General features: G+C 52.3%; 1 protein-coding gene across 7 annotated transcripts in view; it reads left to right on the top strand.

The window, feature by feature from the left end:
• Window positions 1-11816, top strand: part of FARP1 (FERM, ARH/RhoGEF and pleckstrin domain protein 1) — a 307147-nt gene extending 295331 nt beyond the window's left edge. For all 7 annotated transcript variants that reach the window (XM_042255017.2, XM_042255016.1, XM_042255018.1 and 4 more), the window contains 8 exons: window positions 3071-3139; window positions 3406-3495; window positions 4142-4224; window positions 4324-4436; window positions 4895-5058; window positions 8170-8277; window positions 8626-8777; window positions 10306-11816. In XM_042255017.2, coding sequence (XP_042110951.1) covers window positions 3071-3139; window positions 3406-3495; window positions 4142-4224; window positions 4324-4436; window positions 4895-5058; window positions 8170-8277; window positions 8626-8777; window positions 10306-10387 — 861 coding nt within the window. In that variant the 3' untranslated portion in view covers window positions 10388-11816. The remainder of the gene's footprint in view (window positions 1-3070; window positions 3140-3405; window positions 3496-4141; window positions 4225-4323; window positions 4437-4894; window positions 5059-8169; window positions 8278-8625; window positions 8778-10305) is intronic.
• The last annotated feature ends 336 nt before the right edge of the window (window positions 11817-12152 follow it).

The following is a 12152-nucleotide window of genomic DNA, read 5'->3' on the forward strand; positions in this document are numbered from 1 at the left end:
GCCTGCCTTTTTCCAGCTCTTCCTAGGAAACAGTCATTGACCAGGAATTAAAAATACTTGCTCCATCTCATCAGATCTCTATATGGGAACTTTCTCTACCAGCTCTCCTGTCTCAAACTACACCTAACCCAGATTCAGAAAGGCATTTTATTTTAGCTTCTTTGATCTGTCGTACCTGCCTTAAACTTCAGACAAATATCCCTCATCCTTTTGGGTATTGGGTCTTTCTGTTGGGAAGCCTAATTACAAAGCTGAGCAGACTGTCAGCTATAAAACATTGTCAGAAGAGTTACGTGGTAACTGTCAGCTGGAAATTAAAGCTGGGACTTAACTTCAGCTCTACTGGTGAGAAAATTCTGCCAGGACTCAGCACATCACAACCCGTGTTCACCCATCCATGCAGAAGCCTTTAAAGCCTTACGGAATTGGTATAATTTTCTCTTAACTTCGGATATTATAAAATACTTAACATATTATATTCTACATGGCAAACAAGAGCATCTGTAAGGAACTTCTTATTTTGAGAAATAGTTTCCATGGTGCTGTGAAAAGAGCAGTGGATTGGAGTAGGTGGCCCTGGGTTCAGTTTCTGGCTCCACCAGAACTGGACTGTCTCACCTACTGGAATGTTCCTTTCATTCTGTGACATGGGGACCATACTTTCTCTGTCATAGGTTGTGCGTGTTAGTTACTCAGTCTGACTCTTTGTGACCCTGTGGACTGCCAGGCTCCCCTGCATGGGATTCTCCAGGCAAGAATACTGGAGTAGGGTGCCATTTCTTTCTCCAAATGACCACAGCCTGGTGTTAATCATATGGATCCAGTCCACAGTTGCAGGAGTTTTCCTTTTGGTAGACAAGAGGTTAAGTTTTTGATTGAGACATAGCTCATCACTCTGAGTCTGAGTGAGCCCGAAAGAATATTTAACTCTACGGCCAGGGTCAGCGCATGTATTAATTAATTGGCCAGCTGAGAGGAATATCAGTCGTGACTGAACACAACTTATCATTTTCCCCTTAAAGTAAATTTCCTCAGGGCCAACCGGTTAGCACCGTGGAGTGCAGAAATTCATCACGGTAACCCAGAAATACTGGACACAGGTAATTGGCCTCAAACCCAACAGCTGGATTGATTTCTAAAACTAGCATAGGATCATGCCTATGATAGAGAAACATTTGATTCCTATGCAAAGGTCCAAGAAGGTTATATGGATCAAATGAGACTTAATCTGCAAAACTAACATAGTGAATATGTTACCTTCCTCTTCTCCCACCTACACTCATTTGAAGAGACTACACTTAGTATAATGTACACAGCACAGCCGGCTTCCCAGGGGGCTCAGCTGGTAAAGAATCCGCCCACAGTGCGGGAGACCTGGATTCGATCCCTGAGTTGGGAATGATCCCCTGGGGAAGGGAAAGGCTACCCACTCCAGTACTTTGGCCTGGAGAATTCCATGGGCTCTATGGTTCCTGGGGTTGCAAAGAGTCGGACATGACTGAGCGACTCTCGTGTTCCCTTTCACACTACAGCATTGTATAGGACACAGACTTGTTTCATCAGATGCGGGCTGTATTCACCCACTGACCAGGTGTGGGCAAGTTCCTTACTCATTTTGCTCCTCAGTTTCCTTATCTGAAAATGGGGACGAATTTACAGGCTTGTGCATGAACCTAATATAAGCAGCCAGCACATGTCAGGAACACACCATGTGCTAATAATCATTACTGATGAAGCTGAAGTCAGAACTGGGGTGCTGGGTACACACTGCAGGACCAGCCTTATCTGTATGTTCTTCTGTGGATCAGCCAGCTTCACGACCCCTCAGTGTTTCAAGTCAACCCTGACAGATATGGGAAAGAGGGATCCGAGGCCCTCAGAGGGCCATGTTCTAAGGTGGGCTGTTCCACACACCGAGGCTAGTTGATTATCTATTTAAAATTATTGAAATAACCTGATGAGTGGAAAGACGGCTCCAAGAGGTTTGTCTACATGTGGAATTGGAAAAATTGAGATTTATAAGTTAGCATCTGATGTTCATACTCCCTGCAGTCTAATTCCTAACAATCGACTCCTGCAATCTAATTCCTATGCTTTCGGGCCTAATCCTGCTACCCTCTTGCTGGGGTCAGGCTGAGATGGGAGTGTCACGTCCTGGAAGCAGGAGTTCTTCCAAGGCAAAGGACCCCAGCACAGTCTGGCCTGAGCCAGGGCCCGGGGTGTGTTTTCTGTCCTAGGCATTGTGTGCCCAGAGAGTCCTTCCAGGAATGCAGTGGGGGTTCATTTGGTTAAAACTCAGAGGCCTGGACAGTGTGAATTTCATTCCAGAAGGAAGCCGATTGAGCTTCAGGATATTAAGGGCCTTTTCTTTTTCTCCTATTTCATAGGAGCTTGGGGCGGGGGGGGGGGGGGGGGTTGTTTTTAATACTTATAAAATTTTTATTTTGTTTTTTACAATAATGTCATTAACCTCCAATTAAAATAAATTTATTTTTAAAAATAAAAATTTTATTGTTTTTAATATTTTTTTAATTTTTACTGATTTATTTAGTCAAGCCAAGTCTTAGTTGCAGCTTGCAGGATCTTTGTTCTTCCTTGCTTGTGGCTCTTTAATTCTAGAACACAGTTACCAGTTTTTGATAACCAGCGTTTAAATCGTGAAGATGATCTCTCATAGTTCTCGCCTATGGCATACATCTCATCCTTGGTCCCCTGTTGCCCCGTTGCATCCCTCCCGGGTCCTTGGTCACCTCCTCGAAGCAGAAGCCTGAAGGGCCTGGGGGTTAAGTGCACGGTGACAGGTTCCAGTATGAAGCTGCCTGTAGACCTCTGACCGCTGGCTTCCCGTCTGGTACTGGAGCCGAAGTTAGCCTCGGCCTTGCAGGTTGCTGGGAAGGGGAGGTGCTGAGAGGCAGCACAGCTGGGCATTCAGTAAACAGAGGCTGTGATCGCTACAATTTTTAGCGTGAAAGGGACCGCGGTAGGTGGAAGCATCCCACGTGGCTGTTGAATCTGCGTGGACACGGGTCTGCAGGCTCTGAGCCAACTCGTAGGTGTGTTTTCTCTGCAGGAATTCATCCGCCTGGGCAGCCTCAGCAAGCTCTCCGGGAAGGGGCTCCAGCAGCGCATGTTCTTCCTGGTAAGTGGTGAGAGCTGGGCTGTCTGTCCTCACCACGATCGGTGACACGTGGGCCCATGCAACCAGCAAGGGGCACGGGGCTGGGCGTCGGCCACCCCAGAGCAGGCATACGTGGTAGGCAGGAAGAGCAATCAGAGCTGCTCAGACTGGAGATGTTGAGGTTCACGGGTTTTCACAGAGTTCTGAAAATGTATCAGTCGTTTCTGCCCTTGTTGGTTTCAAACGGGGCCCATTCGTCTCAGCTGCTCTTGTCCTTGTTCCTCTAGTTCAATGACGTCTTGCTGTACACGAGCCGGGGGCTGACGGCCTCGAATCAATTTAAAGTCCACGGGCAGCTCCCGCTCTACGGCATGACCGTGAGTATGCGCCTGGGGCCCGGGCTGGGGGACCTGGTCCTCTGGGCTAGGAGCCAGTGACTGCAACGAGGAAGGAAGGGACAGAGGGACTTGAAAAGGAAGTGAGAGCATCACGGGCTCCGTGAAAAACCTGGGCTTGGCTAGGGCTGCCCTAGAGGGGCCCTGGGACAGCACTCCTCCTGCAGTGGGGTGCACACCGTGTTCCTTCTGGAGTCGGGTAAAGAGGCAAGCAGTCATGACCACGTGGAGTGGACGTGCCTCTTACTGCCTGGTGCCTGGCCCCCAGGCCCTAACAGGCTGTGACCACACTGCCCACGGGGAGTAAAGACCAGGAAACCATCTTTCTCCCCAAAATATCTCGTAGATGGGTGTCCACATTCTGTGAGCCTTGGTGGGCGAGGCAGACGAGGTCCACAGGATTCTTTCCCTGGCTTATCCCCCGAATGCTCCTCGGTGGTCAGGAAGAGAGAAGTCTATGGCTCTGCTGAGGAAAAGACAGTGCATTTTCACCTTGCATTTACCCTCCCGATTGGGATTTTTCTGACTTGGTCCCTCGGGGCTGTAGCCAGTTCAGTGAAACTTGGAAAACGCCGAGTGTGGCCCACCCCCTGCCTGACTGTAACTTATGACCACACTTGCCCTACAGATGGAGGAAAGTGAAGAGGAATGGGGCGTCCCCCACTGCCTGACTCTGCGGGGCCAGCGCCAGTCCATCGTGGTGGCCGCCAGGTAACTCGGGGAGCCTGACCTTTGACCTGGGTACCCTCTTTCCCCCAGCCCCCATCTCCCGGTGGCCTGAAAAAAATCTGAGGTCCATCTCTTCTCCAGTTCTCGGCCGGAGATGGACAAGTGGGTGGAAGACATACAGATGGCCATCGACTTGGCCGAGAAAAGCAGCGGCCCCGCCCCTGAGTTCCTGGCCAGCAGCCCCCCGGACAACAGTAAGTGTGGGGCACACAGGCCCGGGGCCCTGGAGGGGTTAGCCAGGACGCAGAGGGACCGCTCTGGCTCTCGGAGGGCATCCTAGGCACTGAATATCGCCTTACTGGTGTGCCTCATGTCCACGGTCTGCTTTTGTATTTTAAGCTAAACATCCAGGAACTGAGCAGTTATGAGCAAGCAGAGAAATCCCCTTTTCTGGGCCAGCCCTGCTGCTTGTCAGCATCTGGGGGGCTGGATAAAATACTATGACCGGCTCGGGCCGGGGGGTCTGGTGGGACGCCCTGTGGCCAAGCGCAAGCCCTTGCCGCTATAATGTGACTTCCTGCCCAGGGGGGTTGCCTAGGCTCTGTCTGCATCCCCGTAGGCCCCCCGACAGCAGGCGGGAAAAGGCCTTCCTGTGCGCTTCTTGGAGGGCAGAGATGTCAGCTCCCCTTCTTGCCCCCCCCCACCCCGGCAGAGTCCCCCGAGGAGGCGGCGGGCGACCAGGAGTCGGAGGATGACCTCAGTGCGTCGCGCACCTCGCTGGAGCGCCAGGCCCCGCACCGCGGCAACACCATGGTGCACGTATGCTGGCACCGCAACACCAGCGTGTCCATGGTGGACTTCAGCGTGGCGGTGGAGGTAGGGCCGGGGCGGGGCGGGCGCGCCTTCTGCGCGTGCGCGGTGGGCCGCGCCCCGGGCTGCTGCGGGCCTGGGCCTCAGCCCACCCCCAGGTTGTCTGCTCGCTAATGGTTTCCTCTTGCTCCCCCTGGCCTCTTCTCTTGTGGAGTCAGTCGTAGGGCAGAGATGGTCCGTGTAGGTTTTTTTGTGTGTCGGCACCGGGAAGTCGGGGCTGGGCCGCACCCTGGAGCCCCCCACCACCCGAGTCAGGTACAGGGAGTCGGTGTGGTCGGAAAGCTGCGGCCAGCCAGGGCTTCGGCAGATGTCGGTCATGGGAGAACCTACGAGAAGCCCGCTCTCTGACGTGTCTGGGGCCAGGAACCTTCCAGAACTCTCCGAACCCCATTCTCTAAGCATCCCCCAGTCCAGATTCATAATCCCTAACCTTTCAGAAAAGACAAAGCCCAGGACGTTCTAAAACCGCTAAGTTACAGACATAGCTCATTGGCGGCGGGAGGCTGTTCACTGGTTTTGTGGGCGCCCCTGTTTTGCTGAAGAATCAGATTCTGTGCTGTGGCCCCAGACTCCACTGCCTGGGGTGCTAGGGAGGAGAGGCACGGGGGGTATCTTTCTAAAACCTGACAAGTTCTGGATGCCCAGGTATGCCTGGTCCAAAAGATGTCACATAAAAGATGGTGAGCCAAGAACAGCAGTTCATTTACTTTTTCAATCAACAGTACTTGGGACTATGCCTAAGGTTTCTTGATGGATGTGCTTAGTTGCTCAATCATGTCCGACTCTTTGCAACCGTGTGGACAGTAGCCTTCCAGGCTCCTCTGTCCATGGGGATTCTCCAGGGAAGAATACTGGAGTGGGTTGCCATGCCCTCCTCCAGGGGATTCTCCCAACCCAGGGATCTGCCGCATTGCAGGCAGATTCTTTACTGTCTGAGCCACCAGGGAAGCTGTTTGATGGATAGGGTTGTCTGAGACGATTCTCTGGCAGTGACTGTCAGTTCCAGACAAGTGCTTTTATTGAGTTTCCCTGCTACAGATGTTTTAAAACCCATGCTTCCTTCTGAAATCATCCTCAGGGGACTCTGTGCCCGCCGTCCCTGGCCTTTGGATGGGCTGGGCTGTCAGTGAACCACCCCACGCCCCCCTCCAGAGAGGGGTTCTCCCTCTTCCCAAGAAAATACCCATCCTCCTCCTCCCTCCCTTCATACTTCGCAGGGCATCTGTTGGCAGAGCTTGCCAACCAGAGATTTCCTCCAGGGAACAGGGATGTTTCCAGCAAGGAAGGAGCAGGGAAGAAGAACCAGTGATCTTCCCTGAAGAGATACCTGATCAGATCTGCTGTCCAGGCGAGGCTACGGGGAAGGGCCGTGCTGTGCATGAGAAATCCTCTTTATACTCATCTTTACGTGTAGTCAGGGCCATAGAGAAGTAGAGAATTCGGTAAGAAACCGCCTCTTTAATCCCTGGAGGCACACAGGACGCCGCCCAGACACAGCCCTCTGGGTGACAGTCAGCCTTGTGCAACCCCGTGTGTGCAGGGTCGGCTGAGTGGCAGAGCCGGTCAGCACGTGGTGACCACAGCCCAGATCCTGCCCACCTCCTGCCTGGTTCTAGCCTGTCAGTGAAGAATGGGGGTTTTCCATTTTTGAATGGTTACTATAGAGATCCAAATACTTGCTCTGTGATCCTTGGAGGAAAAATCTGCTGAGGGCTGCAGCCCATGGAAGTGAGCCCCAGGCCAGTGGTTTTAAGGTGGCAGTTCCAAAGACAACTGCAGCCAAGAGAAAGGATTTTTTGGACTCTGTCTGGAGGAAGTTATTGGATTCAGTATAAAAAAATAAGCAGCATAAGGAAAGAAAAATGTGCTAATCTCCTTCCTCCACAGTGAGACGTGTGTGGAACCTTAACACTGTTGCAGAAGCATCAAAGCACCGCTTGGTTGCCACGCTCACCTGCTGAAACTCCCGCCAGTGGGCGAGTGGCAGCCGGAAGGGGTGATGGCACACTGTCCGCAGTGCCCCTGGCCATGGGCAACAGCTCTGCCTCCTTCCTTCCCTCAGCCGACCACTCCGTTTGCCCATCAGACCGCGGGCAACCTGTCGTCAATTTAAACTCCTTTCTTAGGGGCGTTAATTAAAAGTGCCTGTTTGAGTAAATACAGAAAAGTCCCAAAGGGAGAGAGTACAGTAGACAGGTATAATTGTATATATATATTTTTTATTGTGGTGAGTTTGCCTATTTCACCATTTTGAAGTGAACGATTTAGTGGTGGCGATGACAAGGCTATGCGATCGTCACCGTCCACTTCTTTTCGTTGAGTCTTCCTGGCAAGGAGCTGCTGGCTTATCAGAGTCGTGGAGGCGCCTTCTTAGGGTCCTCCGAGAGGTGACACGGGGGCTCTGGAGGGAGGACTCGGCTGGGAGTGCACAGTGATGTGAGTTCAGGAATGCCTGATCCCACCAGTGCTGTCTGTGCAGGGCGGAGGACGGCCTCAGAAGGCACTGCGTTGAAAGCTACGTTCCAGCCACAGCCACCAGGTGGCGGTCAGGAGCCGCTGGCTGGCGTGGGGCTCCCCAGAGCTTAGAATGGACAGGGAGGGGTCCTTTCTCAGAGATGCTGTAACAAACACCGCCAACAGGTTGTCCTGGAGGTCAGAAATCCAGACTCACTGTGGCTAGGGGCACAGGCTCCCTCTGAAGCCCGTGAGGCAGGAAGCTTCCTCGCCTCCCCGGCTTCTGGGGTTGAAGGCCAGCCTTGGTGTGTTGGGGGGTGTAGACACATCGCTTGAGTCAGTCTGGGTCCACGTAGGCACGTCCTCTCCTCATGAGGACGTCAGCCATAGTGGATACAGGCCTGTATCCTCCTCATTCTACATCTGATGACCCTATTTCCCTGTATGGTCCCATTGGGAGGTACTGGAGGGGGGAGTTAGGACTTCAAGATATTACTGGAGGACATCATTCAACCAGACAGGAAAGTAAACCAGGTTCAAGTCACTCTCCCAAGGGTTTCGCCCCCTACCAGGGAGAAAGGTCATTTTGGTAAGTCATCCTTGGGAAGCCTGTCCGTGGGGGCGCCCCCACCTGTACTCCTTCCAGGCCTCCCTGTCTTGCAGAATCAGCTGTCTGGGAACCTGCTGAGGAAATTCAAAAACAGCAACGGGTGGCAGAAGCTGTGGGTGGTCTTCACGAACTTCTGCCTCTTCTTCTACAAATCGCACCAGGTAGGTGGATGCTGAAGGACCCTCCCCCAGCACCCTCTGATCTTGGGGGACAGGCAGCTTTCCTCTGGAAGGATGAACTTGAGCCGCCCAGCCAGGCCATGCAAGGGCACAGCCATCAGAGACCCCTCAGGTCCAAGTGGAGGCTTCCACCTTGAAAAGGGCCATCTGTCTGCCGGTTGGACCAGGGAGGGGGGAGATGGCTTTAACAGGTTGCTGACACGCTGGTGTCCAGCTAACCCATCCAGGCCAGGACCTCTCAGCTAAAACTGACCATGATAGGGCGAGAGGCTGCAGGCAGGCTCCACGCCTGCGGCCGCCTCTCCAAAACACCCCCTACCCTCTTTCCAGGACAATCACCCCCTTGCCAGCCTGCCTCTGCTTGGCTACTCGCTCACCATCCCCTCAGAGTCCGAGGACATCCACAAAGATTACGTGTTCAAGCTGCATTTCAAGTCCCACGTGTACTACTTCAGGGCCGAAAGCGAATACACGTTTGAAAGGTAAGTGTTCCTCGGCACCTGCAGACGGGACACTTCTCCTGAGCTGTGGGCAGTCTCCCAAGCGAGTGAGCGTTGTAAGGCCATCCTACCAGCAGCTACCTTCAGCCCAGACATCCGCTTCTTTAAGTATCTCATAAGATCTGGGTTCCCTCTGGCCAATGCAAGGATGCACCTGTTTCCCTAGGATAATGGAAGCGTGACTTTCCCTGGAAACATCAGGCCTTAACCTGGACGCTGGTTCAGACACTATGCATGGCACACTTTTTGATCTTGAACTTGTTTTCCAGTTAATGGCAAAAGTAGCTGAGCCCTTTGGGCCACTTAGTCCTTTAGTGGCCCAAAGGCTAAGTTTCAGGTCAAAAGACAACATGAGAGAAAAAAAAATCCCAGTACCTGTGAGAGCTCCCTGATCAATGAGACTGGCTCCATAGTATAGAGACCCAGGGGCAGAGGTCTTCCTTTTAGCCAAGAGATAGAACAGAAGGAGCCAGGCTAGCTCATTTGCCCACATTCACGTACAAGTTCTGAGTCTTCTGGGTCTTACATCTTGGGGCAAGCTGTGAAAGCAGTTGTCAGTGCCAAACCCACCCCATTAGGGTATTTCTCTCCTGAGCCCACAAGGCTTTCTGATCATTGCGCCGGTTCTGATCCATGTACAAGCCCTAGTAAAGTTAGCTTGCTGCAGAGAACACAGAGGTTTAAAACCAGGGTTGAAGGTGCCGGAAACATCCCAGAGCAGTGGTCCCTAAGCGACACTGCCTAAAAAGTGAGCCCAGGGGTTAGCAGTCCTCAAATGTGACTCTGGGTTGGGAAACTGAGATACTGTTGCTGCTATGGCAAGGGTAATGTAGCCTGGCAGTGGTAGGAGCCTGGGATTAGGGAATGTCTTCCCTGGTGGCTCAGATGGTAAAGCATCTGCCTGCAATGCAGGAGACCCGGGATTGATCCCTGGGTGGGGAAGATCCTGGAGAAGGGAATGGCTACCCACTGCAGTACTCTTGTCTGGAGGAGCGTGGTAGGCTACTCCATGGAGTTGCAGAGTTGGACACGACTCAGCGACTTCACTTTTTCTTAAGCCCTCTAAGCCCACAAAGGCAGGAAGCTGGGCCCACTGCCCCGAGTTTTCTCCATCAGGCACTACTGACATTTCGGACCAGAGGCTTTGGATGTGCTCAGCAGCACACTGGTTATACTGCAAATACTTGAATGTATAAAATGGTATTCCCGTGAAGCAGGATGGAGCCCCACCCACTGTCCTGAGGAGGATTAAGAGTGGGCGCTGTAGCCCCACCTCGGGCACTTCTGCAGGGTGTTCTCAAAGTGGGTTCCTCAGGAGGAACCCTTACCCTACCCCACCCCTTGGTTTTACCTGGGAGCTAGGAATTCATTTACGATCTTTTCTGCTAAAATAAGATTATCCAGCAGACTGTGTGTGGCTTTGTGAGTAACAACTGCCAAGGGTCAGGAGCTATAACAAAGCAAGCACCTTTTCATGGGCCCTGACAGTTATTGCTCTTTCTTGTCCTAGATGGATGGAGGTGATCCGAAGTGCCACCAGCTCAGCCTCACGTGCCCACGCCCCAAGTCACAAGGAATCTCACGTGTATTGATGGTGGGGACACACGTGTGGATTGCTTCAGCTGCAGTGACCCTTGGAAGGCGTTTCCTCTCTTCTGTATTAATGAAGCCTAGTAAAATTAACACCTGTCTGGAAAACAAAAGAAAACATGGTTTCGCAGCAACTCCCACCTGTCCCCACAGGACCATTTTTAAACCTTGTTTTTTCAGCTGGTAATCTCGCATTTGCACGGGGTTTCACCTGCGCCATCTCCAGTGCGGGCGGCACCTTGGCCGTCGTCCCCTAGGTGGGCTCTCTCCAGCCCATGCCAGTATTAAAACACTGTCATGGAGATAGTGCCAAATGACATTTTTTTCCTCCACGGCTGCACCTTAAAGCAGTACCAACACATCCGTTCAACCAAAAGACAGGGCAAGTGTTTTTTTTTTTTTCTTAAAACTCTGGGGGGGGTTTTGATTTCTAGGCTGCTGCCTTTTACAAAATGGGTTTCCCAGTGTTTGCGATACACGTGGCAGTGTCAATAAGCAAATGAGATCATTTCCAGATTTGGGTTTACCTCCCCACCCCAATCTTTCTACTTTTATAATGATAGGAAATTAGTAGGATTTTACTTCTTTGATAAAACGAGCAATTTGCAGCATCCTTGTATCCCACTGGGGGCTTCAGGCTCCAGGGAAACGCTGGTTCCCAGACCTACTTCTTGGCGTAGGTTGACCAAATTGTTGAAGTGATGGCTATTTACGAGGTGTGGTGGGTTGTTTTCTGTTGCGAGAAGCTCTCCGGACTGTCGAGTGTACCGAGTGCTGTGTCGAGGGGAGGGTAGTAAGCCGTGGTGTTTTGCTGTTTCCCAAGCATGAGAACGTGTCTGTCAGTGGCCAGGGCCCTCTGTGCTGTGTTGGGGCGTGGGTGCGGGGGCTCTGAGTCGTGGTGCGTACTCCCCACAATCATACCTGTGTCCTCCCGCAACTGTGGTTTGGAACTGCACACTCAATAGTAGTATATATGTATCTCATGCCTGTCTTCACAAACCATTCTTTCCTTTTGATACTCGCCACCCCCAGGCCTGGGCTATGGACGGACATGTGACATTGCACATCCTTGATAGTCGGAGGACACAGGGAACAGGGTTCCAGTGACCGCTGGGGCCGCCAGTCAAAATCCGTTCGCCTATCTCTGGGGAATCAGGTGGCCACTATTCCCTTGATACTGTTGAGCCCCGGGAGGGGGGGGGGGGGGGGCGAGGGAGGGTTCCCCATCACCCCCCAAGACCCCGACAGGATGAGCCTGACTTGGGGCTGTGACCGGCATACGTGGAAACACACAAATGGATGAGGAACTCGAGATGTGTGAATCACTTGCCTTACAATCTGTACAGATCCTTTTAAGTACTAACAAAAGGGAATTAAAAAAATACCTCACGCCACAATCCAGCACACTCAAGTTTTAAGGCAAAACAACCAGTCTTGTCTCCTGTCTTTTAACTACCTCTCGGGCTGGTGGGTTGGGGAGGCGGCTAGTCATGGGGAAGGGGGAGGAAGGGGTGAAGACAACCGCTTGCAAAGACAGCGTATTTGGAAAAACTTGGAATCTGATAAGTTTCATCTGCTTCTCCCAACTTGGGAAGCAGAGTATTTCCAAGAGACCTGGAAGATTCAGGGCGAGACGGGGGGACCAGTGCCCATTTGATCCCATTCCCGAGCATCTCCAGAAGCCTCCCTGGTCACTCACCTCTGCGAGGCTTGGGGGGAAGGCGTCTCCTAGGTCAGCCCTCCGTTCACACCTACCTGTGTCCCTCT

The sequence above is a fragment of the Ovis aries genome, chromosome 10 (genome assembly GCF_016772045.2).
Source record: "Ovis aries strain OAR_USU_Benz2616 breed Rambouillet chromosome 10, ARS-UI_Ramb_v3.0, whole genome shotgun sequence".
NCBI classification, from domain to species: domain Eukaryota; kingdom Metazoa; phylum Chordata; class Mammalia; order Artiodactyla; family Bovidae; genus Ovis; species Ovis aries.